The 27891-nt window shown below is 57.0% G+C and overlaps 2 protein-coding genes across 3 annotated transcripts; one reads left to right on the plus strand and one right to left on the minus strand.

The window, feature by feature from the left end:
* Positions 1–6220: 6220 nt before the first annotated feature.
* UTS2 (urotensin 2) lies at positions 6221–10128 on the plus strand. Of its 2 annotated transcripts, none has more exons than XM_053281418.1 (4): positions 6221–6491; positions 8475–8597; positions 8758–8801; positions 9809–10128. In XM_053281418.1, exons 1-4 carry the CDS (start codon positions 6350–6352, stop codon positions 9932–9934), a joined length of 435 nt encoding a protein of 144 aa, XP_053137393.1. In that variant the 5' UTR covers positions 6221–6349; the 3' UTR covers positions 9935–10128. The 2 variants fall into 2 exon arrangements, with proteins under 2 accessions (XP_053137393.1, XP_053137392.1); XM_053281417.1 differs by having other exon boundaries at positions 6228–6491; positions 8472–8597.
* Positions 10129–15933: 5805 nt separating this feature from the next.
* Positions 15934–27888, minus strand: VAMP3 (vesicle associated membrane protein 3). The gene is made up of 6 exons (XM_053281328.1): positions 27648–27888; positions 25185–25635; positions 20872–20947; positions 19688–19846; positions 18739–18790; positions 15934–17583 (listed from the first exon to the last, which is right to left on the minus strand). The coding sequence occupies exons 1-6, from the start codon at positions 27886–27888 to the stop codon at positions 17564–17566; spliced, it is 999 nt and encodes a 332-aa protein (XP_053137303.1). The 3' UTR covers positions 15934–17563.
* Between the last annotated feature and the right edge of the window lie 3 nt (positions 27889–27891).

A 27891-nucleotide genomic window follows, 5' to 3' on the forward strand; every position in this document is an offset into this window, starting at 1 on the left:
TGGAGCCGCCACTCTGGGAAGAGCAGAAGGTTTCAAGTTCCCTCATCTCCAAGATAGAGTTGAGAGAGATTCCTACCTGCAACTTTAGCTCTCCGGAATCCTGATTATTCCTTCTGAATGAGCCCAACAAACTAGCTCTGTACAAACAAATCGTTCCCTCCCTAGCAGCGTTCCCTCCTATGGTTCTTTGGAGTAAAGCATGCTGAATACTGGAGGGAATGCTGCCTCCATGAAGATTTGCATGCATAAAGCTCCAGTTTATTGGGCTCATTCTGGACACTGGATTCCTCGGAAGAAGGAAGGTTTCTGAAATGGGCTTAGCAAAATCCCGGGTCAGCCTATTAGGATCTTGTCTGCGGCTCCCAGACAGAGGAGAGGAGAGCTGGTCTTGTGGTAGCAAGCATTGACTTGTCCCCATAGCTAAGCAGGGTTGCATATGAATGGGAGACTTGATGTGTGAGCACTGTAAGAGAGCAGAAGGTTTCAAGTTCCCTCCCTGGCTTCTCCAAGAAAGGACAAGATTTATTTATTTTTTACTAGGACAAGATTTTTTTATTGAACCAACAAACTACCAAAGCATACAGTACATTGCCAAAGCACAATTATATACAAAGTGGTTGTTTGTACATGATATATCTACAAAGATTTACACACAAGGATTTGGAAACCCACAAAGTTATGAGGTATATGCAGGTAGTACTGTAACTCGGGGGGTGGGGAATTTCCAGGCACATCAGGTAATGGGGGGGGGTTACGTCCGACATCCATTTCCACAATTTGTCCCATTGCTGTTTAGAAGAGATACTCTTGTCTTTTTGCACATAACCATACAAACTTTTCCAGAAGAGATTAACTGTCTCATCTGCGTGAACCTCTTGGTCGCGTCTTCCCTCCCTATTCCTATGCAGGAGCATTGCATAAATGACATACAGGTTTCCTAACCTGATTACGAGAAGGGGAACGTTCCAATTCCCTAGTATGAGGGCACCAGTTCTGTCCTGTTTCCTTGAAGGTTTCTTTCTGGGACCTCGAAAGGAGGTTCTATCGCTCAAACCAGAGGTTAGTTCTTCCCAAGTCTGTTTTTCCAAATCAGGCCACTCTAACAGCTTGCTTACTCCCTGCCACACTCTTTTGGCTACCACACACTCTTTTAAGAAATGTGAGTGGGTTTCCCTGAATGTTTTGCCTAGCTCACTAGCTTTCTGTTTGCAGGTGATTTTAGGGCACTCTTGCTGGTCCTCTGGGAGCCATGGCTTAGCCGCATTAAGTGGTAGTACTTGATAGGGCTGAGAGAGATTCCTGCCTGCAACCTTGGAGAAGCCATTGCCAGTCTGTGTGAAGACAATACTGAGCTAGATAGACCAAGGGTCTGACTCAGTATACGGCAGTTTCCTGTGTTCCTATGTTCCTATATGTTCCAGTATATGAATGGTTTTCAGCACAACTTGCAACTGGTTTCTGGAACTGTTACTAGTATGCTACTGTGCATCTGAGGACTGGAATTGCTATAGGTTTTGGTCTAAAGGGCTTGTTTTCTGCAACTCAAGGGTTTACTTTTGTTAATCCGTACACATTGAAAATATTGTTTTAGGATATGACAGTTTGTTTACAGAATTTGTTATTGTTTCTTGGTTTTTTGTTTTTCCATGATGCTATATACAGCCATTCATCATTTTTGTTGATTAAGTTTTGCAAAAAGCTGGTTTACTCAGGCTGTTATATATTATTTTGATTGTCACGTTTTATATGGGTTTCAAAACAGCAACTCTATTCAGTAGATAGATGGTATGTGTATTTTGTCAATGGGAACAACCTTAATTCCCCCCCCCCTATATATTGATACAGATTTTCAGGTTGCAGTTCTATCCATGGCATTCTAGCTTCACATCAAATTTATTTTTTTCTTTACCAGTAGTGTGCACGTTATTTCCGGCTTTGGTTTGCACTCTGTTTGTTTTTCTGAAAAAAAGGAGACCAAGCAGGACCTGATCCCCCCCTCGGCCCCTTTGGCTGCCTTGTAGCATCTTCAAGCTCAGCCAACTGAACGGGGCCAATCCAAGACTGGCATTTCGATCTAGAAACGGGATTCGACTGCACACATTCCTTGCCAAAGCTTCACACCTGGGAGTAAAAGCCCAGCCAGGGTGTCAGGGACTCCCCCCCCGCCGCCCCCAGCCACTGACCCAGAAGACCAGATCTGTCATGCACAATGTCGTCCTGGCACAACTTGTCACTTCTCTGCCTTTTTCTTTTTCCTTTTAATTGAATCCCCCCTTCGTGCAATCCTCATTTTATTGACTTTATCATTGGATCCAAACTCACTCCTGTCAGTTTAGTCACTTCCTCTGTCCTGGGCAGGCTCCTGCCTGCTGGTATGAAAAATGGCAGGGCGTCCAGCCCAGGGCGCCTGGCTGCCGCTACGGCTGTGCAGCCCCGGGACGGCCAGGCTGACAAAGACAAGGATGGCTTGGAGGGACCCCTCCAAGGAGAGAGCGGGGGGGGGGGGCAAGGACTTTGGCCACCAGCGGAAGGAGGGCTTCCAGAGATCCCGGGAGAGTTTCGGGTGGGCTCCTGACAGCCACATGCATGTCACTGGGGACCGGATGGCCTCCCCTTGGCAGCTGCCTGCCTGCCTTTCCCCACATGGTCAAGGTCTTTAGGCACGGCTGCCTTTTACACAATGAGGGGCAAAAACGACTCATGTTCACAGCCCTCTGTGGCTCATCACGCTACCAGGGTGGTCACAGGTGAGCCAGAAAACCGCTTCCTCTCCCTCCAGATGGCCCCCAACATCTCTTTGGGCCCATAAACCAAGACGTTACCTGCAGGCAGAAAACCCCACCACTACCTCCCTCCTCCTCTCCCTCCCTCCCTCCCTCCCAAAACTGAGTTGCCTTCTTTTAAAAAACCGTGTTGTTTACATCCATGTGGGATGCAGGCAGTGGAAATTAGGTCCTTGGAATCAACAATACTACGGCATTCCCAAAGGAGACACCCCCGCCTTCTAGAGGCTGCAAAGTCAAGACCCTCTTTGAGAAGCCCCCACACCTGAGAGCAACTCCATTAAGGAGGAGGCAGAGAGGAGGCCGATTCCACAGTCCGGGCACCAGAATCTGCTTCTTCAGGACATCCCCGTGAGAAGCGGGCCTGGCTCACACATGCATGTTTGCTGGTGGTGGTGCTGGGAGTGGGTTTGCAGGAGAGCTGCTCTGGTGGTAGCAAGCACAAGTTGGCTAAGCAGGGTCTGCCCTGGTTTTCATTTGGATGGGAGACCACAGGTGTGAGCACCACAACAGCACACACCTGTCAGCAGCACACACACTCCCTGGCGGGGTCCTCCACCGTGGCCCTGGAATCCTTGCCATTTCTGCTGCTTGACACCTATTGCATGCCCAAAGATGCCACCACCAGCAGAGCGTGGTCCCAGCTGACAAGGAGCAGAGGGCCTGATCCCCCCACCCCAGGCCACCACACTTAGGAACAGAGGCAGCTGCCATATACTGAGTCAGGCCCTGGGTCTGTCTCGCTCAGTATTGTCTACCCAGACTGGCAGCAGCTTCTCCCAGGTTGCAGGCAGGAATCTCTCTCAGCTTGAGCTTGGAGATGCCACCAGGGAGGGAACTTGGGACCTAGATGCTCTTCCCAGAATGGACCCATTATCCCCTGAGGGGCATCTCTTCCAATTCTGCTCACGCTTCTAGTCTCCCATTCAAATGCAAACCAGGGCAGACCCTGCTTAGCCCAGGGGACCAGCCATGCTTGCGGCCCCCAGACCAGCTCACCCCTTCCCTTGCTTCCTGAGGCTGCTGTGCCTGCTCTGGGAAGGGCTCTCCTCATTAGATTTCCAGGGAGGCGGCCGGAGCGCTTGTCATTGGGGATCTGCTGGAGGAGAAGGCAGAGCTGGAGGCCGCTGCGAGTCACGCCAGACCTCATTACTTGGAGGGGCTGATGAGTCACGGGGGAAGCGGGGGGGGGGGAGAGCTGGGCTGGTCTTCTGTCTGGCTGGGGGGGGCAGGGGGGTTAGGCTGGGCTACCAACCAGGGTCAGGACTCTGAGCTGGGGGCGCATCTGCTTCCTCCTGGATGAAGGAGCCCATCCAATTTAGATGAATCTGCATATTGCCAACACCTCAGCAGGGGGTCTTCCTGTCGCCCCCCAGTGGAGCCGGAGAGCCCCTGCCCTCCACCCTCCTTACCGCCAGGCCTCCCCATGGATGGAGAGGCAGCCTCACCAGGGAAGCTGCTGTGCACCACCCAGAGGACGCCCAGCGGCCCCCCTCGCCCCACCTCCGGCATGAAGGGAGGGAGGACTGGGGAGGGGCAGGGAAAAAGGGCCTTGCATGGAGACCCCAGGCTGGGGGGCTGGGCCGGAGCACCTTCCTGAAGCACCTGAGGCCCCGTAGCAACCTCGGAGGCAACTGCAGGAAGCAACTCCAGCAAACAGGGTGGGGGGACGCCATGGGGCCAAGGTGTCGAAGAGGATGCCTCCAGTGGAGAGAGCGATTCCTCTTCTTCTCTCCCCACACTAGATCCCATCCCATGAAACAGGAAGGCCCGGAAATTTAAGGACCAACAAGAGGAAGTCTTTTTCCACCCAGCCCATCATTCATTGATGGAATTCTCTGCCACTGGATGGGGTGATGGCCACCACTTTGGATGGCTTTCAAAGGGGCTGGGACAAATTCACGGCGGGCAGGCCCATCCGTGGCTACTGGTTGCCAGCTCCAACCCCAGAGGCCAGATGTTTCCAGTTCCAGGGGAGCAGCAGCAGGAGGGAGGTCAGACCCCCTTCAGCTCCCCAGAGGCATCGGGTGGGAAACAGGGTGCTGAGCTGGATGGGCTTCCTGGGCCTGATCCTGCAGGGCTGCTCTTCTTTCCTGGGGGAGACGCTCAGCCGGAGCCTTTGGAGAGCTGGGCCAACGGTGGGCCAACGGGCCGACTCCGGGTTCGGCAGAGGCTGCCCAGGATGCACACCCACACCTGCCTCACCCCCTCCCCCGGCCGGGGCCCTTCCTTTGCCCCCCTCCTTCGCAACACCAGTCAGGCCCCAGTGGAAGAAACAGACACCCCAGGCTGGAGCTGGGTGCCTCCCAGCCACTTCCAGCCAATGAGCAAGGCAGCCGGCTTCCCCTGCAGCCAGCCCTTGACAGACAGGCCTCCTCAGGACCCCTCCGCAAACACCACCACCCCAACACACAGCCAGGCCATGCGGGGCCCCACTGCTGCCCCACTGTCCTGACAAAAGGCTGCTCTGGGTCCCCTTTTCAGGCGGAGCAGCTGTTCCACCGGCAGGCCGGCCGGCTGGCCCGGGTTCCCTCCCTTGGCCTCAGGCTCTCTCCCCACCACCCATCCGACTAGGACACGCCTGGGCAGCAGTTCAGCTCCAAGGGGTTGCCAGCACAGCCACGCACCCCCCACCCCACCGGCCTCCGAGATCAGTGGGGCCCCATCCGCAGTGGATACGCTCAGCAGGAGGACCAGGCCGGGGAGGGCGGTGTGTCCTGCCCCCCCCCCCCCCGTGCTGAGCCAACCGAGGCATGAGCAACACGGATGGCCCGGGAGATGAAAGCCAGGCTGCTCAGGGCCAAGTGGCGGTCTCTGCATCACCCTTGAAAGAGGCTTTGGCAAGCAGGGAGAAGAAATAAACAGGCCCGGGAATGTCTGCCAGCATCCTTGCCTCACCTTCCCTTTGATGAGTCGGAGGGGTTGGGGGGGGAGGACAGAACGGAGCCTGAGCAGGATTGGATCTGGCATTGTCGTCCTCCCCCCCCCCCGTGGCCGCTCTTCCCTTGGCACACGGGCGCCTCCCTCGCCCCAGGACGTCTCCTCCATCCATCTCCCCCCCCCAAGGTGGGGGGAGGTCGCCCGCACCTTGCTCGCCGCGGGGTCTTGCGTCAGGCCCGCCCGGCTCCATAAATCAGCCGTTCCACTGCTCAGGTCACCGTCCATGACGTCCAGCCCTTCCGTTAGCTCATGATTGATCACGCCAAGGTGCTCTCCTCTGTTTTATGCCCAATTGATAAACTTTCTGCCTGTTCTCACCCGCCCCCTCTCCGAGAGAGCATGCTTGCCCACTGGGTGCACCAGGCAATGATGAGACAGGAAATTTATTGTCAATGATCATCTGCTCTTGGGAAAGATGACATCAATGCAAACGCGCATTTCTGTGGAGCGTCTCTGGGCCATCAATTCATTGGAGAATCCTCCTTGGGCGTCGTGAGGTCACGGGTGGCTCCCTTAGAGATGTGCGTGCGTGTGTGTCTATATATGTGCCCCCACACACCTGACAGGACTGACCACCAGCCAGGCAGCAGGCAACCCGAGGGTCTACTTGTTGCAGCTGGGCAGAGATGAGGGTGCCGCCGGGGACAGCCCGCTGGGGGCCATGGGGCAGTGGCGGCTGCTGCTGCTGCCTGCTGCTGCTGGGCCTCTCTGGGCCCCTCTGGGCTCTACCCCTGGGCAGCTCTGGGGAAATCGCCTCTTGGCTTGCAGGTAAGATGCCTCCCCCCTCCCTTGCTGCTCTCTGGCTCAGATCTGGGCAGCAGGAGGGCCCTCCTTCCCCAGCTCCCACCCCTCCTGAGCCCGGGACAAGGCTGGTGCCCGCAGAGATTGCTCCTCCGCTGCAGACAGCATTGCTCTGGGGCTTGAGGGGTCTGGGTGGAAGTCCAGCTGGCCGGCCTGCCTGTGGGCTTGCTCCGAGATGGCCTCTTCATACAGGATGCCAGCCAGCCAGCCCTGAGCAGGGACCAGGCACTGGCCAGAGGGCCCCTGCTGAGGGCATCCTCTGGCACAACAGCTCGCGCGCGGCCAAGCACTGCCTTCTGTAGGCTGGCCCTTGGGGAAGGGAGGGAGGCCGGCCGCTGCCCCCTGCGGCCAGGAGAGGCTTGCTCTGCTCGCTGACACCCCCCCCCCAGAGGGGGAAAAGCTGCAGGCAACAGGAACCCAGCAAACCAAGCCCCGGGGCTGCGGGGAGGAGAAGTGCCTCACGTTGAGCCCCTGGCAGTGGGACTTGGGTGTCAGGAGCAGGCAGCGAATGCCATACGAGGGACCCCCGCAAGCAAGCAAGGCACGGCTTTGTTTACTTCTCTCTTTTGGCGGGGGGGGCAGCCAGATATGAGCTGGCTGCTTGGGGGGGGGCTCTGCCGCCTGCATGTGTATGGGGCATTGAGCCGATTGGAACCCCCTTTCTAACTAAGGGCTCCCCCCCTCCCTCCCCCACCATGCCCCAGCCCACCAGCAGGGAGGATCTCTGGGCAAAGTGGGCCATGGACAAGCCAACCATGGGACCTCTTTGTGGTGCTGAATCATGGAAGATTTGCAACCCTTTGGGGGAGAGAAGTTCTCTAAAGGGACATCCAAATGCCGGCTTTGACGGTTTTTTTAACCTAGGCAATTGTTTGCTGTCTGGATGGCTGGCCTGGCTGGATGGTTTTGCTCTCGGCAGCAGGCTCTGAGAACAAAAACCAGAGCATGTCCCCGGTCACTTCTGCATGTCCTGTCCTCGTCCTTCCTTTGCTGCAAGGCAGAAAACACCAAGACCTGCCCACTCTAGAAATACCACCTCGGGGGAAACGCCATTTGCATGTCAGCCGTCAAAGAGCCGGTTAGGGTTAGTTTCCGGGTAACTCTGGAAGCACCTCAATTAGGAGAAGAGCCGGACAAGAGCGCTTGCACCCCCTCCCCCAAATGCCTTCCACTGCAATGTGCAGCCAGGCGAGGGGCTCGGGGATGTTGGAGGAAGACGAGGTCTCAGCCCCCCGTGGGGCAGGAGGGGGGGGAGAGCAGCATGCAGAGGAGGGGGGCTCCCTTCTGCTGCCCCTGTAAACCACATCCCCCCTCAACGTGGAAGGATTCTGTGGGGGCCATGTGAGGGAGTCCACTTCTGCAGGCATCAGTGCAGGAAGCATTAGCTGGAGGGAAAGCGTTTGTCAGCTGCTGCTGCGACTCGTCTGGTGGCTACACAGAGACGGGGCCTTCTCGGTCGCTGCCCCAGATTGTGGGATGCGCTCCCTGCTGAGATACAATCTTCCCCATCTCTGGCAATTTTCAGAAAACACCTGAAAACCCATCTTTTCGCCCAAGCTTTCTCAGCTTCCTAATATTTTGGGGTTTTAATTTCCGGTTATTTTAAAATGGTTAAATTGCTCTTAAGTTTTTGTATATGTTTTTAACTGGTTTTATGTTATTGTAAACTGCCCAGAGATGAAAATTTGGGGCAGTATACAAATTTGATAGATAAATAAATAAATATCAATACGGTCAAATACTACATTCCATTGCATGTTAGCTAACAAAAGCTGAAAACTGTCGACAGCCGGATGGGCTGGGAGCCATTCTGGTGGGCTGTCAGATCTGCTTAACTCACACTTGGAGGGTCCTGAAGCACCCCAGGACTATCTGAAGACCTTTGCAATCCCAGTCCCTGGAGGACACCCCTCTCTTGTCTCTCTTGTCTCTCCCCTCCCCTCACAGCAGCCGCCGACGCCGCCGATGCCAGGTTGAATCTGGAGGCACTGAACAGCAGGAGCGGAGGGCCCCAGTGGCAGGCAGTCCCGGGGCTGCTGGGTGCCCAGGCGAATGGCAGCCCAAGCAAAGCAGGTGAGCCTCCACACACCCATGAGAAGATGGGTGCTTAGGATGCAAAGCTCTGGGTGGAGAAGCAGAGGCCCCCTCACCCTCCCCGGGGATCTGCTGCACTTCTGAGGGAGGGAGGGAGGGAGGGAGGGGCTCTCTGAACATCTCTCCGTTTCCATTCCAGGTCATGGGCCCAACAGCTTCACCCCTAGGGAAAGCGTGAAAGAGGTAAGGCTGGACCAGGGAGCTGGTGGTGGTGGTGGTGGGGCCTTCCAAGCTGAAAATGGCTCCCCCCTCTGCCTCCCGGATGCTCAGGGGCAAGGGCGCACCCACCTCCCCCCCCCGGCCAGTTGGGTGCTCCAGAGAAGCCAGAAGGCAGCAGTGAGGGACATCCATCCCCCCCCAGTGCAAAATGGCTCTCTCTGTTGCCTCTCCTCCCCCCTCCCCCTCAGGAAACACGGCTTGCCCCTCTGTCCCTCCCTCAAGCACAGCCAGACCCACATGGGGGTGGGCAGCTGTGTGGGCTCATTGTCCAGCCCCCCCCCCCACGGCAGCCCCCTTCTCCACTTCCTGGTCCTGTCCAGGGCAGCCGAGTGACGGGGGGGGGTTCCGTCCAGGCGGCCAGAAGCTCCAGGCCAAAGCCGCCCCCCCCGTTTGAGATGCCAGCAGGTGGATCCTGGGCTCTGCCCACTGGGGCTGTGCTGAGGTCGGCAGACATCTGGCCACTTCCCTGCAGGAGCCACAAGCAGCCCCCCACTCAATTCCTGGCGTGGCGGCAAGGCTGACCCAGGCTGCACCCACTGCTGGTGGCTCCCCGCTGAGGCTGTGGCCGGGGGGTGGGTGGCGGGGGGGGGCTTCCCCAAGCCCATGACCCACGGTGAGGGTTTTGCACTGGGGCTCAACCAGGGCTTCCGGCCCCCCAAGAAGGCTGCTGGACCCCCCCCCCCCCCGGCATGCCCAGGCAGAGCCTTCAGTCCCGAACCACCAGAGCCAGCCAGGAGCTCGGCCAGCGCAGCTGCAGCCTGACACTGAGCGGCCAAGGGGGTGCCCCCCTGCCTGGCCTGCTGCCCCCCGGGGAGAGGAGTCCGCTGGCTGCAAACGTGGCAGGTCTGGATGCCCTGGGCCCTGGGCTGGCCGCCCTCTTGCACTTCTGTTCCCCCTCCTGGTCCTCCGCCCCCCCCGCCTTCTCCAGACTGCTGAGCGGCCTTTCTCCCCCCCCCTTTCCTCTGGCCCAGGTGCTCTTGGGAAGCCTTCCCCGCAACACTTGGCTGAGCCGCTTGCTGGGAAAGGAGAGGAAGCAGGACAAGAAACGAGGAGGCGGAGGCAACCTCCCCGAGTGCTTTTGGAAGTACTGCGTGTAACTGGCCCAGCTTTCTCCCCCCCACCACCCCCCAGCCCGGCCCCTTAATTTATGATGTGATCCAGGAGGGTCCCAGAGCCCTGCAGACAGAGGTGTGCACACTCCGACATGATGATGGTGACGACAGCAGCGAAGCAACATGGAACTGGCAAGAAAACCCACGTCCCCCTCCCTGGTGGTTAGAGAATAAACCAATCCTCCTTTTGCAGAGATCCGGTGAGCAGAGTCGTTTCTTCCGTCGTGGGAGGGAGCACAGGCTTCGGGGCCAAGGAGAGCCTCTTTCCAGCCCAGACCCCCTTGTTCCTTGGGGGAGGCCCTCACTCACTGACCACCCGCTCCCCCCGCAGGGTCCAGCCTCAGGGAGGCATGGATGGAGACCCTCTCCCCCTGGAAGGAGCCCCTTCTGAATCAGGACTCAGAGGGGTGCTCAGTCCCACCGTGTGGGGCCTGCCCACGGGGACCCCTTCCAGGGTGCAGTTGTCCTCTCACGCGCAAGCGCCCCAGCGAGGCCGGCTCTAAGCTGAGAGGGCTCCGATTGTGGTCCAAAGGGCTGCACAGGAGAACAAGTTGCAAAGCGGATCAAAGTGGCACCTGCGATCTCTCTCCGTACAAGCCCTCCCCGCTGAAAGAAGAGCCTCCCCATCTCTGACAACTCTCCAAAGACACAGTTCTTCACCCAAGCTTTTCAACTTGTGGTTTTGAATTGTTTTAGGGTTTTGATTTCTGTGTTAATTTGCTTTATGTTGCCATCAGCCGCCCAGAGATGGACACTGGTGGCGTCTCCTGGAGGTCACGCTGGAGGGCGGGCAACACTTTATACCTGTGTGGGTGGGCGGCGGATGGAGGAGGAGGAGGAGGAGGATCCCCCCTTTGCTGAAAAAGAGCCCTCCAAGTTCTTGACATAGGAAAGGGAATGACACCGAGACCCTTCCCTGGCCTAGAAGGGCTCACCGTCTACAAAGAAACACAAAGGTAGAGACCAGCAGCAGAAGTCACTGGGAGAGGGATGCTCTGCAGGGCTTCGGCGGGGGGGGGGGCTGCACCCCCTGCTAAATATGAGAGCCCCCCCCGCAAAGGTGCCTCTTGGGAGGGGTGGGAGCAGCCCCCCCACCGCAAGGCCGCAGAAGAGGAGGAGGAGGAGAGAGCGGCTCCTCGTGAGTTGCTGCGGATGAGTAGGGAGTCGTAGGATGAGAAGTGGTGTGGGAAGGGGCCGGGTGGGACATCTTTCCCCTTCTCCGCCTCCGGCTGCTGCCGCCGCCTCCCAGCTGGCTGTGTCCAGCTGGCTGCTTGGCTCCCCTCCTGGCTCCCTTGCTGTCCAGAGCACGGCACCACCCTCCAGGATTGGCTTCTGGTGGAGCTGGCTGTCCTTCCTTCCCAGCATCCCACCCTGACCCCATCCCAGCAAGACAGGAGGCCTTCCCCAGGAGGGACCCCCGTGGCCTGTAGGGCTTGCCGCCCCCACCACACGCAGGGATCCACCTTGTCACAGAGACCAGCCTGGCCACCAATCTGGGTCTTGTCTGGTAGACACCAAGGGGGGTCGGGGGGTGGTTAATCTTAGGAGTCCTCTTCTTGAGGTTGAAGGCAAACCCCAGGCTGGATCGGGTGGGGGCTTCTCTTCTCTTCTGGCAGGATCAGGTTGGAAGGCAGAGAATGGACCTCTAGGCACCCAGAAACAGGGCAGAGAAGGACGCCCCCCCCCACCGCCAGAATGGAACCCGGGGCCCCCAGGCCAACCCTTCGAGCCAAGGCCAGCTTCTCAGCACCCCCACCTGCCCCCTCCCGCCGTGGGCACAAACAAGCTTGCCTGCCCTTCGGCCTCACGTGAAGACGGCCGCCGCTGGCAGTGACGAATGGGGGGCAGCCCCCTCCCTGAAGCCCGCCATCCATCTCCATCCAGCTGGCCCAGAGCCCACTTCCCAGTCATATCAACCACATCCCATTTCCATGCATCCGAAACGAGGAAGCCACTACAGCGACGCGGCTGCAGCTACGACACTTGGCGAGGCATCCCAAATCTGCCCAGCAAACAGGCCTGTTGTCCTCAGACGCTGCGGAGGCCAAGGCAGGGCACGGAAACCCAGCCTGGAGGGGAAGGGTCCTGGGCCGCCATCGGGTGCACCCCCCCCCAGGACAGGCTCTGCCTCTCTTGTTATGGCTTCGTTAAGACCACCGGCCTCCAATCGGATGCTGCCAAGCCCCAAGTAGCACTTTCCACTCCCAATGCATGACGGTTCAGAGTGGCTGCAGATCCCTTTTGGGGCGGGGGGGAGGGAGCTTCTCTGGCTAGCTCCGTGGCCTCTGTCCCCTCTCCTGCTCATTCTGCCCGTCACTGCGTGCATCTGACTGTAGGCCACTCCTCCAAGTTGCTCCAGGGCAGGGTCCGAGCGGGCCGGCCTCTTCCGCCACACAGGCAGCAGTCAAGAGCAGGGGCCGCCCCTGTTGTGGGCCGAGGTGTTGCTGGACAACAACTCCCAGCACCCCCAGGGGGAGCGGCTGGCTGGCTGGCAGCATCTGGGCCCCCAAGGCTGGGAAGCCCCCTCCCCTCCCCCAAGCACGGAGGCTGGTCTGGGCCTAGAGAGGAGAAGCAGATCTCGCCTCCTCCAAGGGGGCTGCAAGTTGTCCCTTCGTGGAAGAAAGATGGGAGAGGGGCCTGGAAAATGCATCTTCTGGCACCGACACATACATTGAGAACGTCTTTGTTGAAAAGTGGTGTGTATGCACACACACACACACACACACACACTCTTACTCATAACCAACTGGGAGAACGTAAGCACGGCAAGGTGGCCGCTGCCCAGGAGCCCCCTGGGACTCCTAGCGGGTGGGGCAGCCCCACTGAGGGCATGGCCCTTTCCGCTCGGCCACGTGGGTCGGAGGCTGCTTGTGGCTGCAGCCAAAGTCCAAACCTGCCAGCCTGGACTCTTCGCTGCCCCTCAAAATGAGGGAACACGCTTCAGTGCTGAACCCCAGGAGGCCACGTGGAAGCGGGAAGATTTCCAGACTTTATTGTAAAAGGGGAGAGAACAAGACACACAACAGGACAGCTTGCAACACACCCCCCCCCCCCCAGCAGCCAGGCTCTCCTGGGAGGAGAAGGGGCAGGGGCTTCTGCAGCCGGGCGGCCTCCTCGTCCCCAGGGACTCTCAGCGCCTCCGACGGGGGCAGCAGCGGCCACTGGCTGCTTCCACAGCACATGACACTGGGGAGGAAAGCCAGCCCTGGGGGCCCACAGCGGCACATGGGGCCCAAGGCAGGCCAACCAAACAGGCCCCCCCCCCACCCCCAGAAGTTCTCCTCTGCGAGGCCCACTGACTGAAAGGAGCGGGGCCTGCTGGTGGGGGCTGCCCCAAGGGCCAGCCCCGTGTCCTGCTGGGGCTCTGAAAGCCACCTGCTCTCTCTGCTCCGTGCCCAAAACGCAGCGGGGTGCGGACCGGCCGGGCCAAGGCCTCCGGTTGGTGCCAGCGATGGGCGCAGCTTGCTTTGCGGCTTCCCTCCGGGGGGGGGTCTCCAGCTTCAGGGGTGGGGGTCCTGCAGCCAGCCAGCCCCCCTGCTGATGTCGCACGTGACGCAGCCCGAGGGAGGGGAAGGGAGCCAGGGATGGAGACGCACCTGCAGACCCCGAGGAGCAGGAACCCGCCCGGGCCAAAGCGCCAGCAGCCGGTCAGCACCTCGCCTGCAGCCAGGGCCAGAGAGGCCTTGCCGAGAGAGCGTCCCTGGCTGGGAGGGGGGGCTTCTGGACGGCCCAGCCAGCCTCACCGCTGGGAAGAGGAGACCCGGCACCTCTCGGCCCCCAAGAGCAGCTCTGTGGCTGGGGGAGCCTTTGTGCATTGGCCTCAAGCTCGTCCCCAGACTGAGAAGAGGCCACAAGAGTCGGTGAAGCAAAGGCCGCCAGAGGCAGCAGCGGCACCAGCCCTCGGCCAGAAGGCGGCCCTGGCCAGGAGAAGCCACCCACCAGTCGGGGTCCTGGGATTTCCACACGGATCCGAACCCCACCCAGCCCTCAGCAGCAGCCACGGGGGGGGGGGGGCTCGGAGAGCAGGGCGCAGGCCCCGGCTCCCTTACGTGGGCGTCCATTTCCTGCGGGAGGGTCTGGGTGCGAATCCAAGGGTGCACTCCAGCCAGCTCCTCCTTCTGCTCCTCTGTGAATCAGGGCTGAGGGGCCCCCAGGGCTGCCAGCTTCTCCAGGTCCTCCCTCAGCACCTCCTCTGTAATCCTGCACATGGGGTGGGGAGGGAGGCTGCTCAGCAAGGCAGGGCCCCCACACTCCCCGGGAATCCTCATAAACAACCCCCCCTCCTTTTTTTTGGTTAGCTGCCTCAGTGTCCCCTGCATGGCTTGCAACAAAGCATTAAAACATCAAGTAAAAATGCATCTCATGTAATAACCACCCCACCCCCCGCCCCACATACAAAGTAAGACAATTTTATTTAAAGTCAGTTTTAAAAATCAGATTTGAACATCAAGATTTAAGAAGCCCGAGTGAACCAGGTCTTCACCTGGCATCTAAACGAACAAAATGATGAACCCCACTGGGGAGGCTGTTCCAGGTGTGGCTTCAAAGGGTGGTGCGCCATCTGAGCTGGGGCCCTGCCTCGCCCCCAGCGAAGTGGGGAGCCGGCTTCGGGGGCCCCCAGGACTCTCCGCCCACCGGAAAGAGAGGGGTCTGCAAGGCAGGCAAGGAGCCAGCCCGACCGCCCTGGGCCCTGCAAGTCCAAGAGGAGGGCAGGCGTGGCCCCTGAACTTGGGACAGAGGGAGCTGCTGCCATCAGGGGCTGAGTCGGGCCCTGGGCCCCTCTCGCACAGGGCCGCCTGCCCAGGCTGGCAGCGGCTTCTCCTCCCAGGTGGCAGGCAGGGCAGGAGTCTCTCTCCCAGCCCCACCGTGGAGATCGAGATGCTGCTGACTGGGAGCCTTCTGCAGGCAGGCAGGCAGGCAGGCAGGCAGGCGGGCGCTCTCCCCCCCGCATCGTCCCTTGCAGGGCTCACTGATCCAGCAGTACCCCATCCAGATGCAAACCAGGGCAGACCCTGCTTAGCAGAGGGGACGTTCCACGCCGGCGGCGACCCCAAGGCCAGCTCTCCTCCCGGGGGGGGCCTGCAGACCCCCGGCCGGCCAGCCAGCCCCCATCTTCTTCCGCCCCCAGGTTGCTGCCCCCCCCCCCGCGCAGCCGCAGCTGCCTCCTCCTCCGCCTCCTCCTGCAATCTGCGGGCCTCGCCTCTCGCCTCGCTCACCCGGCGGCCCAACGTGACAGCAGCCCCGCCCCCCCGCGGGCGTTGGCCGGCGCGCCGTGCACCCGAGCCTCCGATTGGCCGCTGGCGCGGAGGGGCTCGGCCCGCGCGCTCCTATTGGTAGGCCGCGGAGAGGCCTACTCTCCAGGCCACACCCCCGCCTGCCGGGGCCAGGCCCCCCTCGCTGCCGCGCATGCCCGAGAGTCGAGTCCACCCCGTCCACCCCGGGCAGGCGGGCTCTCGCCTTTCCGGATGCTGCTGGACTACAACGCCCATCACCCCGTGCCATGAGAGAGTCGTTCGCCCGTTTGGCAGGGGATGATGAGAGCTGTAGTCCTGCAGCATTTGTGGCTTGACTTAAAGTAGTTTGACTTTGTAGTCAAATCACAAAGATACCCGCCCCCCAAGAGGGGCTGGCTAGGGAGAAGCTCCCCCCCATCACCCAGAGCTAATAGCAGAGCCCCTGCTGGAGCACCCCCCCACTGCAACACATGATGTGTGCTTGCTGCTGGGGGTGGGGGAGACTCCGGATGGGATAGGATACCCCCCCACCCCAGGCCAGACTGCCCCACCCAGAAGCAGCACCCTTGGAAACCCCAGGGGGTCTTTCTTGGAGGAGGGGGGTTGACCTTTGAAGGGGAGGTCCAAGACGCTTCCCTCCAGCCCACCATCCTCAGATTCCCCCCCCCCCCCCACAAGGGGGAGACTCCCCTTTGAGAGGCCACCACTGCACACCCCCCGCCCAAGACGCCAGCAAGGAGGAGGGAGACCTTTCAGAAGCCACTTTTATTTATTAGCTGTCCCAGGGTGTGAAAAGTTACCCCTTGCAAACACAACCAGGGGACCAGTCATGAAAGCGCGGTGCTAGTGACAATACTGACAAAAGCAACGGGGTGGGGTGGGGCTAGAAACAGGTTTGGTTAAAGCTTTTTTACATTTAGCCAAGTGGCAAAGTAATGCTTTGCACAATCATCCTACTGACAGTTGTTTTGTTATCAACAAAGACCAAAACTTTAGATATTGTTAAGTCAGTAAACAAACATTCTCAGGAACCACAGAAACAAAAGTGTTTCTACAATCAAGTCGGGCGAGTTATACCAATAAAGATACCGCAAAGACACAAATGTGAAGGAAAACCTAGTAAAAGAGCCTGTCCACTGATGGACCCCTGCACGCCCTTTTGAAATGTTCTTCATTCACTTTTACCACCTCGCCTTACCAATCGGATTTTCTAGTGATTTCCACCACATTATGAATAGGGGAGATATCCTAAGAGTACAAGAAAAATTTGGCCAGCTTTCTTGAAACCATTTAAACCCGCATAGCATGTCCCTAAGCTGAGGGAGCAAGAAAAAGAATACTTGAGATGGTGCAAAAAACCAAAAACCAAATAAAGGAGGTGTGGGGGAAGAAACAGCAAGGCCCGTCAGCATGTAAGAACTGCCGGAATGCCGAGGTATTTTACCTTCTGAAGTAGGGAGAAGAGGCAGCCACCTTCGGCCACCAAGGCTTCTTAAAACTGGTGTGGCAGGGTATCTGGACAACCCAAGCATGCTTTTGGGGACCAACAAGCACTCTTGAGCTCATGTCTATAACATCCTAATGATTTGGTCTAAGGACCGTAATAAATTTACTACTACTCCCAATGATATGCCAAGGAAAATCTTTCTTGCAGGGCTCGTTTTGCCAGAAAAGCCCAGATGCTTTTTGAATCAAATGCATCCAGAATCACAGAAGACAAACACAACTTTGTGGGGCTTGTGCTGATCCAAGTAATTTAAGGCACCCCTGTAGGGCAGTTTTAGAGCAAATGCCTCAAGCAATAAGTGGCTGTGGTTATTTTTTAAGTGCTCAGCAGCATATACAACTTCACCACAGAGTCATTAAAAAGCGTTCAGTGTGAGGTACAAAACGTTCAGTGTGATCTTGCCCACAATGGCCAATTTCCCCCAAATCAATCTGAAGGCACAATCTAACAAAGGCAACAACTGTTAATATATGGCATCGTTGTGGGAGGACGTTTCTCCCAGGAAGGCACAAATAAGAGCACTGACTCCCATCCCTGCAACAGGTCACGAGGGAAGTGGGCTAGAAGCAAGGCACTCGGGATCCATTAAAATGCACCCAGAAAGCAGAAGTTTCAAAACACTCCAGATCATGAAATTCTGAGGTTTTTCAAATGTTCTCTTTCTAGTTCACACAGATCTTAGCAACCTCAACTGCATCTACAAATCGGAGTGCATCACTTAAATAAAGGCACGAACACTTCTATCCAAAACAACATTTGGAAAGCTGGGCATTACTGCAGGTTAGATGTAGGAGACTGAAGTTTTTTGGGGTTGTTTGTTGTTGTTGTTGTTGTTGAAACAGCTTCATCAAGTTCAGGGTTTCTTCCAGCAACTCACGAGGACACACTCCAAACTATATTTTAAAAAAGAAGAAAGAGATGGTGGGGGAAATTTATAAAATTTGCCATCAAGGAGAATCATACGTTCTGCAGCTTTGAAAAACTAGGCCTGGTTTGCATTGTGGGTGGGGGGAGAGCTTCCTCCCTTGCCCTTTCTGTGGGCAGGGGGCTGCTGGAGGATCTGCCAGACCTTTAGTGGTGTTTTTGGCCACACTTGCCTCTGATCTTGCAAGGGAGTTTTATCACTATTGTGGAGGCGTTGCTATTACAAGAGGTGTCTGGGAGGGCATGTCCCTTGGGAGGGGCCCTTCCGGTCGAGGATGTCTTTGGCAGAGGGCGATCTGGAGGGGAGGGCAAGGCGGGCTGGCCATGCCAAAGCCATCACACCTTGCGGACCTCCCCTTCCACCCAAGAGAACTCCAGCAATGACCACAACAGCCCAGCTTGCCTGGAGCTTGTGCTACTGAACCCCAGGTCTGCAGGTGCAAAATCTACGGCTGTCCGGGTAGCTTTCCTTGGTGAGGATGCTGACCAGGTGAGTATCACAGAGACCTGGCTGGATGAGGGAGACAATGTTAATCTCCCCCAGTTGTGTCTGTCAGGTTTCCAGGTACAGCACCTGCCAGGTGGGGCGAGCAGGGAGGTGGGGTCACCTTGGACCATCGGGGAGACCAGCCTCCTCACCTTGTGCAACACACACACAATAATGACAGCCCACCCCCTCCTTTTAGAAAATGTAGGATCTCGCAGTTTCTCTGTTCTGCCTCCAGGCAGCACTAATCAAAGCACACACATTCACTGAAAGGTGAAGCGCAACATTTCTTTGTATCCAGCAAACCTGGATGTTAATTTTAAGTGTTGTACTAGATGCAGAAGGAAGGAGGAGGTGTTCGGGAGAAACTGACAGGCTCTGCTCCTCAAGCTGGCTGCAGTTCTCTTTGGCTGGTCCCAGTAAAGATATTTATTCCCATGGGCTAACCAAGGGTTTTAGGACTGCAACACAACTCTTGATTTGTGTCCATAGCAGCTGAAGCCCAGCTTTGCTGAGTCTCTCTCCAGGCCCTTTGCAGCCTTAAGACGCTATGAAGGAGAGGGAGAGAGAGGGCGGTGTGTGTGTGTGTGTTTGTGTGGGTTTCCATTATGTTGTTTCATGCCCAACCATCACTCACCAATGATGATGATCAAGAGGACGACCACAACCGCTATCAATATGGCCCACATCTGGGGAAGACACAGAAAAAACAGTTACGCCAATCTAGGAGGCCTCCAGAATTCGCAAAGATTAACCTATGGCCCCAACTGGGGTTCAGGTATGCCGAGAAGTCCAGCAAGAATTCAGAAGCTGCATTTTACTATGGAATCGGATCTTTTTTAAAGCACACTTTTACAATCTCAAACACTGCTTTTTCTGATGCCCAAATGGCCCAAGATACACAGCACTAAAGTTTCACGATTTGTGTCTTGGATTCTTTTCTCCTCTTAAAAAAAGAAGACGACACCAACAAGGGGCATTGTCTAGGAAATGAGAGCACACATGCGCCCATGAATGAGACCTTTAAATCCTTGTATGCAGTAAAGTAAAGTGTGCCATCAAGTCAATTTCGACTCCTGGCGCCCACAGAGCCTTGTGGTTTTCTTAGTATAATACAGGAGAGGTTGACCATTGCCTCCTCCTGAGAAATTCTGGCATCAGTTAACACAGAGTGAAACAGAGTAATCTTTCTCCCTGTACATGTTTCTTTATTGTGAAGATGGCGATGTCCAGATGGGAATGAATGGGCTCCACTGGATTTTTCTAGGGGAAGAAGTGAGCAAGGTTGCAGTCTGGGGCAGAGGACAGGTCTCAACTTCCCCACACCAAGAGGTTCCTCCCAGACCCTGGTCACTCCGGAACTTTCAGCATGGGCATACCAGCGACGAAAGAATTCCTGAAAGTTTGAGTCTGAAGATCTGGCAGAAACATTTCTTGATAGTTTGCCAAGGTCCTCGATGGAGGTAGTCAACTAAGCACGTGTTAAGTGGGTTCCCACGGATATAAAAGAACCAGCTTCTAAATATACCACCACCACCCTCCTTTCTGTGTAGCTCACACAGGCCGAAAGATGCGCCATCGACTACCTTGCAGTTCTTCCACCAATATTTTCTCTTCAGCTTGGCAGCGCTGGTCTCAAACTGAGCTGCCCCGGCTTGCAAAGCATCAGCCCGATCGTCCAGCTCAGACAGCTTCTGATCTCTTTCCAAAACCTTGTCCACATTGACTCTCATGATGTCCACCACCTGAGAAACATCAGATAACCCAAAGGGGATAAACATGGGTTCTTCCACACACCCAAAAACAGACTCACAAAACAAAACCAGCACATTTTCACAGGGCACAAAGTTAATGGGATCTCTGGATGGCTGAGAGAGCTTTTGGAATTTCTTCAAGATAGCAAGAACCCCAGTCAGCCGGGCTTAAATCTTCAGCCTGGATCACCCAGTCACTCTGCTCTGAGGCTTGTCAGCGGTCAGCGCACATCATGGAGCGAGATGCAGAAAGGGTCAGCCGCTTGCACTTGAACTCGGAGCCAGCCATCTCTCGCCCATCCAGCTTTCTTAGATTATAAGCTTAGTGTCCAACATCCCAAACAAGGCAACCTTTTTATCACCATGCGAAGCGTTTTCAGGATCTTGTAAGTGGAATAATATAAGGAGGCTGTTCTCATGCACAGTCAAAACTGGGTTAAGGAAGCCCAGCCCAGTTTTGCCTGCACATGAGAATCACCGAGAGCCGCCTGGCAAACCCGCCTCCAGAGCCCACCTCCAAAATGAAGTTGAGAGAGAGCAAGCACCCCCTTAGCCCCGTTTTCTGGTTCGTCTGTCAGCCCTGGCTGCTTGCAGCCTGCGGAGCTCTTGGCTGGCATCGGTGGAATCCCCACAATGCACTGCACACTCGTGTGGTGCACTATGGGGTTTTTTTTGGGGGGGGGGTGACACTTCCCGGCCCCCGTCGCTCCACACTGCCAGATGCAGCCAGCAATTGTCTGGGCGGGCGATCAGCCAGTCCAGCAAAGTCCGAGGGATCATCTGCGGGGACAGCACACCTGGACCGCCTTGCAGGGTTAGGCACTCTTGGCCAAGGCACAGATCTCCCCCGAAGGCACAGCCAGTGGCCTCTGGGGCCACCTTGTTGCAGCTCCCCGGAACAAGGCAACTGGGAAGAGAAGGCCAAGGAGCATTTGTGCACACACTGGAGAGGAGACAGAGCCAAGACTTCCCAGCTTCTACGGACGGGCTCAATGGAAGGAGGCGGCCACACTCACCTCATCGACTTGGTGCTGAGTCTGCTGCAGGCGGCGGTTGCTGCCAGGGGCAGCTCCAGCTGGACCACTGGTTGACCTGCAGCGGCAAGAGAGCCAACATGGTTATTTCTGGAGTGGTATCTAGCAAAGCCAGGCTGGAACCTGACAAAGCCTAGATTGCCCGGACGCATTAGGGCAACCCAAAGTGAACAGAAATTTGAACAAGATGTACACCCTGAAGTAGGGGGTCTCTAACCTTGGGACCCCAGAGGATGTTGGACTACAACTCCCATCACCTCCAGGCACAATGGCCTTAGATTGGTTCACTCAGAATTGCTGGTGTCTGGTTGCATTAAGAGAGGACCTCCGTGGGCACCGAGACTGTTCCATTGCAACCAGTGAAGGGTCTGTTGACTTGGCTGGCTCCACCTTGGTCTGCTTACGGGCTGTCGTTTGGAGGGGCCTTGGTGGTGGAATCCTGAGCCATCCAGGAGAAGAGCCCCACCACAGTGGAAAGGTCTTGTCCAACCCCAGCAGAGGAAGTTCTGCCAGCGGAGGTTGGGCCAGTGTGAAAGGCAACAGCATTGGCTACCGGCCAGGCCTAGCTCAACATTCTGAGCGGTGGGGCATAAACAGAGGGTCCGGACAGGCTCACAGGTCTGGGAGGGCTCTGCGGGGAGAAGAGCTCCAGGACATGAGCTGCAGCAGATCTCTCAGGGCCATAATAATGATAATAATAATAATAGTAATAATAATTTAAAAAGTGACGGTATCTATAGTAATAACAGGAACAATACTGATAATAAAATTCAGCCATCCCAGGTCCTTGGGAAGGACTCGATGTCTAGAAAAAACAAACCAGTCAATAACACCTGTCTGACTGTGTAAACAAAAATAATAATAGAAAGATCTACAAATTGAAATTGAAAGCCTGTGGCAGAAGACCACCAAAATAATCCCAGCAGTAACTGGCACCCTAGGTGCAATTCCAAAACATCTTGAAGAGCACCTCAACACCATCGGGGCCACAGAAATCACCATCAACCAACTACAAAAAACAACTTTACTGCGAACAGCCGACATTTTGCGGCGATACCTATAACAACAATATTTATAACACAATTCTGGCATCGCAGGTCCTTGGGAAGAACTCGATGTCTGGATAAAACAAACCAGTCAACAACACCTGTTTGACTGTGCAAACAAGAAATACTAATAATTTTGAGGCTTGGGTCACCAGGGGTGTGTGTGTGTGTGTGTGTGTGTGTGTGTGTGTGTGTGTGTGTGTGTGTGAGAGAGAGAGAGAGAGAGAGAGAGAGAGAGAGAGAGAGAGAGAGAGAGAGAGAGAGTAAGTATGTGTGTGTGTGAGAGAGAGAAAGTTATGGGAGATGCAGAAAGGAGATAGGGACCAGGTTTTGGTAGGATCAGGATGGGCTTAAATAAACCCTTCATGCTTTTAAGATGTATTTTAAATCCATGTAGTCTTGATTCACCCAGTTTAAATATATTTTTAATTGTTCCCTTGATTAAAAACAATTCTTTGCTGTTTACTTCAGCATTCTCAAAGCTCTCAGTGTGCAGGACCACCCCACACCAAAACTCCACATACTACCAGGGAGGAGAGGAAATTCATCGGGGTGAAGAGAGGCTCCAAGGGGTGGCAGTGGGGAGGTGGTGGTGGACTGCCCTCCTGCATATCAGTGGGGTGGTGAGACTTCACAGGGACAGCGTCAGGCTGGGGAGCCCTGACCTATAGCCAAGGTTACGTTACAGATATTTGCTAGGACAGGATGAGAGAGAAAGCCATTGCAGTGATGTGTCCTCCACTCCATTATCAACTTAACTCCAGGCTTAGGAGTAGAGAGATTTAAAATTAAAATATTTAAATCCTGCTTTTCAGTTTAGAGTCTCAGTATGAACCAATATATACAAGATCAATATTGCATTTTTGTGTATATACACACAAGATATACCAGATCAATCTTCTCTGGCTGAAGAGTGCCCAACCCTCTTGGTCGCAACAACATCTGTGCCGAGGCTGCCGATATCGCACCTAAGATCCCAGCATCCCTACAAGGATCCTGCCCGCGAGATCAGTGGCAGCCTCAGACACAACCCAGAGACACCTTCTGCAATGCGAGCGGTTGAAGCACCGGCTGGCATTTTGAGCAGGGAGATTTGGGCTACTGCTCCGGTTTCTCACTGCCACTGAAGCCCATTTAAATAACTGTGATTCTGTGCTATTGCCTGGCTTGCAAGCCATCGATTCTTTTTTACTAGCTACCTTAAATCCACCACAGCAAAAGTTGTTCAATGCCAGGAGATCCCACAAGGGGAAACGGCTTCATTCTCTACTGGAAAAAAGCCATGTGCTGAGGGAGCCACCCAGCAAGAGAACAAAGGCAGGATGTTTTCGTGGCCCAGGTACCCAGAGCAAGGCGCTAGTACTCGGAGCCCAGTTTGCTCAGGGGCTGCGTCACAGCCACAACTTTCTGTACACCAAACACCCAGGCATGCCCCCTGTGCCAAAGTCACACCCGTGCCAGTTCTGCAAGGGGTGCACACCTGGCACAGACACGGCTTCACCCACGGCCCAGCAGCATCCAGGTTTCTCCTCCTCCTCCACGCAGCACAATTGCCCTCTTCCTGCTGAGCACAAGAGCTGCCGGGAAGGAGGTCAACAGCCCCCCCCCCGGAGTGTCTCATCCCAGATCACTTCTACGGAGTCCGATACCAGCATCTCAGTTTGCATCCTCAGAGCAGTCCACGGCTCAAGTGTCCCCACAATGCATGTCAACCGCGCCTAAAGGGTCTCCAAGAAGGTTGCAGTAGGGAGCCCCTGAAGGGTCCCAGCCAGGCAGGGCTTTAAACACACACAAAAACCAGCCCCTTGAAATTGACTAGGAGCCCGCGAAGCTGTCTTGAGGCCGGCCAGTGCTGGTTAGTATTCTAGCGGCTGGATTTCGCACAAACGGGAGTTTCCAAACCATCTCTCAGGGCAGCCCCACGCACAAATCCAAATGATTCCCTGTACACAGCCATGGTTTCCAGCCTCTCTGTGGCGTTTTGCTTTTTTAAGAGCACAAAATCCAAAACGGACAAGTCCTGCTTGCTCACCCACCCACTGCTCCGGGTGTGCTGGAAGCGACACACACAGGGGGACTCCACACCCACCCACCCCCCTGGCCCAAGGCTCCCTTGTTAAGGAAAGAGGAAGCAAGCTGATCCTTGCCCCCAGGCGAAAGTCCCAGGTCACCGGCCTGCCAAAGGTGGCGCGGGGAGAAGTGCCAGGTACACCAGACCCCCCATGGGAAGGCCCCAGAGAGCCAGGAGGGACAGCAGGCGGGCCAGGTGTGAGACAGGAGGGCGGGGTTTTTGCACTGTTCACCGGGGAGGAAGAACAGAAAGTGCTAGAGAGAGCTGCAGGCCTTGCAGGGAGCCCCATTTCCTGCTGGGACGAGCCTCCAGCACCAGCGGAGCAAAGGAGGCCCCAGACTCAGGGTCCTGGGCGCAGGAAATCCCCGGTGCAAGAAAGAGGCAGCCTGGTGTCGATCTGGGCAGGAGGGAGACCTCAGCTAAGGACCCTCGAGGCGGGGTGGGGTGGGGGGGCTGTTGCCAGACAGACTACAGCTCCCATCAGCACAAGCTACAACATGCTCAGGGCTGATGGGAGTTGTAGTCCAGCAGCAGCTGGGCGAGCCTCCGGTGTCCCGCCCGCCCAGTCCAGAGAGAAATAAACAGAGCACACCGTTACTCATTCGCAGCTGCTGCCTGCCTGGGGAAGAGGAAGGGCCTCGCCAGCCGCCGCCTCCGGGGCAGCCTCCGCCCCCCTCGCTTGGAGGGCCCCGACCCACAGGCAGCAGCGGGGGCGGCGCCACTCCAGACCCAGCGGCACCCCCACGGGCTGCCGCCTCCGCCTCTGGGCGGTGGGGTGGGGTGGGGAGCGCGCGGCTGCCGCCCCGACCCGCAGCCCCGAGCAGGAGCCGCTCCCCCCGCACCTGCTGCGAGGAAGAAGCAGCCCCCAGGGACGCGGAGGGGGCGAGAGGCCGGCGGCGCTCTGCACAGGCCCAGGCGCCCCAGCGGGGCTCCAGGTCCCGCCGGCGGCGCCGTCACCCCACGCCGCGCCCTGCGGGGCCACAGCGGCTCACTCGCCCGCTCGGCGGGGCCCGAGGCCGGCCGGGCAGCCAGGCGGCAGGAAGCGAAAGCAGCAGCAGCAGCAGCAGCAGCAGCAGCTCCGCCGCCGGGCACTGGAGCCGGAGCCCGGAGCGCAACCGGCGCCCTGCAGCGGGGCGCGCCCGGAGAGGAGCGCAGGGAAGGGGCAGCCCCCGACTCACATGCTGGCGGCGGCGGAGCTCCACGCGAGGCCGAGCGGAAACTGCGCGGCGCGATCCTGCTGCGGCGGGGGCTTTTTGCGGGCGCGGCGCGGGCGGGGCGGGGCGGCCCCGGCAAGCCCCACCCTGGGAGGCGGGGGCCGGCGGGGAAGGGAGGAAGGGCTCGGCGCTGGCGGCAGCCGCGGGCAGGCAGGGCTCGCGCAGAGGGGCCGCCGCCGCCGCCGCTTCGCCCCTCCCGGTGCCTGCGCCTCCCCCCTGGGCGAGCCCGGGCGGTCCACAAGGACAGAGGCCGCTCCCCGTTGGCAGGCTGCGGTTCCCCAAGCAGCCGCCTCGCCTCGCCCCCGAGTCCCGGCTCCGGGCGCAGCCGGGCTGGGGGCGGGGGAAGGGAGGGGGTGGCCTGCCGCCCGGCCGCCCAGGAGCAAGTCCCCTGGAGTTCCACAGGTCCGTCCTGCGGCTGGAAGAGAAGAGGGCAGCTAAGTGGCGGCAGCTTGGCCATTCCTCCCTCGTCGTGTGCCTCCCTCCCTCCCCCCCCAGAAGCCCACCACCCCGCAACTCGCAGCACGAAAACAGGCAGCTCGGTGGGAGGACTGGGCGAGAACCAGCGCCGCGTTTTCTTCCTTGGAGCGCTTTTCGCCTGCAGGTAGGCTGGCCTGGAAGGCCGCAGGAGATACTCCTCTAGCGCCCCCCCCCCCCGCTTACACCCTCGTTAGCTGCGTGTATTTTATTTATTTTTATTTGTTTGTTTGTTTTGTATACCGCCCTTCCGAAATGGCTCAGGGCGGTGTAGGGATCTGGGATGCATTTTGGAGAGTTTGTGGGCGGATTTGTTTTTGCGAAATAAAGACAGACTTCCCAAGGACCTACAGAGTCCAAACTTGGCATGCACCACCCCGCCACTGAAATGAGATGAATGCGCTACTTTGGATGCCTGGCCTGGCTGTGCTCGCTGAAAAGCTCTTCTTCTGGATCGTTTAGAAGAAATGCTGAATAGAAGCCTCTTTGCACTGATATTAGCAACAGTTTTTTTTAAAACACTCACTCAGTACTCAGATCAATGATTCCAGAACGTCGTGCCCCAAAGAAGTAGAAATTTTATCTTGGATTCAAAGTTGCTGTGATTCAAATAGTGAATCATATATAGCCATTATTCAATAAAGCGAGTAATGTCTGAAGTTGAAATCCTACACGTTTCAAAGTGTCTGTTTACTTCCCTTTTGCAAGCACTTTCATACAATATTATGTTGCCTGGGTGACATTTCTTGCACTTCTCTGCTGGTGTAATCTTCAGAAATGGACTTTGCCCCCTCCCGGACAGGCCTGGTTTCATTTGCTTTTCCCCCCAGAGGGGCTTCCTCTCAGGCTGCAATTGGGGGGGCTCCCATGAAGCGGCCTAGCCCAGATGTGCTGGACTTCCTCCGTGCAAAGGACTCTGGGGCAGTGGAGAGCCATTGATTTAGCACAGGCTCCAATCTCTCGCAGTCTCAGGGAGTTCCGAGGGCTGGGTTAGGCCTTCTGCGCATTCTTTTTTGGGGTAACCCAATACGGGTCAAGAAGGTGGAGTCCAATCACAGGAAGCTGCCTTATACTGAGTCAGACCATCTGGCTCAGTATTGTCTACCCTGACTGGCAGCAGCTTCTCCAAGGCTGGGACTCGGATTCTCACTGAGCTCCTGTCCCAGGAGCCCTTCATGTACGGCCTGAAGGAGCCATCTCGCCATCCTTGTTCTGCCTACACACTGCTTTTGCATTCAATTCAACCATGAATGTATCCCGGGGGTGGGTGGGTGAGTTTTTTAAATCTTGCTAAGAAGCCCCCCCCCCCCGAAATAGCACTCCTGCATTTCAGGTAGCCTGTCCCTGAACAGGCAGGCTCTGTCTGGCTCTGTCACAGCTGTTTCTGAGTCTTCTCCCGCCACTCAGAGCTAGCGGCCAAAGGGCTCTGGGCCCTCCCTGGCACGTGAGACCCAGCTGCGGCCAAGAGGGCCTCTGTGTATTCTCCAGAGTTCCCTGACGTGCTGGGGGGGGGCGGGGGCGGTGCATGGCAGGCGCATCTTTGCGCTCCCCTCTGTGGGTGCCACTCGTGGCTCTGCCAGGGCTGGGCAGGTGTCAGTGTCTCCTTCTGCATTTTACTGGCAGGGGAGGGTGTGTGTGTGGACCTGCTGGCCAGCAGCCTGGCTACAGCTAGCCAGATGTGCTCAGGCAGGAGCTTGTGGGGCAGACCAGTGTGGTGGTGCTGCTGCTGCTGGCACAACCCCGCTTGCCCTTGGCCTCCTGAGGTGAAACCCTCGCGGGTTCTGCAGACAACCTGAGCACAAGAATGCAGCCTTGAGCCCCCCCCCCCCCCCAATATGGCTAGGCAACTGTCTCGTAACTTTGGTTGCCCAAGTGCAGTGTTTGCCCGGACTTTGGCTTCTGGGTTGTTTGACGTTTTCCTTGGCTTGCCTGGCACATCTTAATCTTGAACACGGCAGTAATCCTGGCGCTGAAGTCGGTGGAGTTGCTTCCTCTCTCGATTGCTGGGTGGCATCAGAAGATCAGGGTCCGTGAGCTGGGATCCTGTCTCGCTCGTCAGCTTTTCCTCCCTCGGACTTCCGTCTCTGTTTGACAGACGGACACGCCTTGTTGGGTCCGTGTCGCTGCGATGGAGCAGCCTGCCCGATTCGGGGGGAGCGGGACGTGTCACGTGGCGGTGGTGTCTCGGGGCCATCCT

This window comes from Hemicordylus capensis, chromosome 16 (assembly GCF_027244095.1).
Source record: "Hemicordylus capensis ecotype Gifberg chromosome 16, rHemCap1.1.pri, whole genome shotgun sequence".
Taxonomy (NCBI): Eukaryota; Metazoa; Chordata; class Lepidosauria; order Squamata; family Cordylidae; genus Hemicordylus; species Hemicordylus capensis.

Excerpts from the sequence above, each read along its gene's own strand:
- UTS2 (XM_053281417.1), top strand. The coding sequence starts at position 6,350 with ATGAGGGTGCCGCCGGGGACAGCCCGCTGGGGGCCATGGGGCAGTGGC. Across the intron at positions 6,492-8,471 it reads AATCGCCTCTTGGCTTGCAG|CAGCCGCCGACGCCGCCGAT; the intron begins GTAAGATGCCTC and ends CTCCCCTCACAG. Across the intron at positions 8,598-8,757 it reads TGGCAGCCCAAGCAAAGCAG|GTCATGGGCCCAACAGCTTC; the intron begins GTGAGCCTCCAC and ends TTTCCATTCCAG.
- VAMP3 (XM_053281328.1), bottom strand. The coding sequence starts at position 27,888 with ATGGCCCCGAGACACCACCGCCACGTGACACGTCCCGCTCCCCCCGAA. Across the intron at positions 25,636-27,647 it reads TCAGCGCCAGGATTACTGCC|CCGCAGGACGGACCTGTGGA; the intron begins GTGTTCAAGATT and ends CTTCTCTTCCAG. Across the intron at positions 19,847-20,871 it reads CTCAGCACCAAGTCGATGAG|GTGGTGGACATCATGAGAGT; the intron begins GTGAGTGTGGCC and ends GATGTTTCTCAG.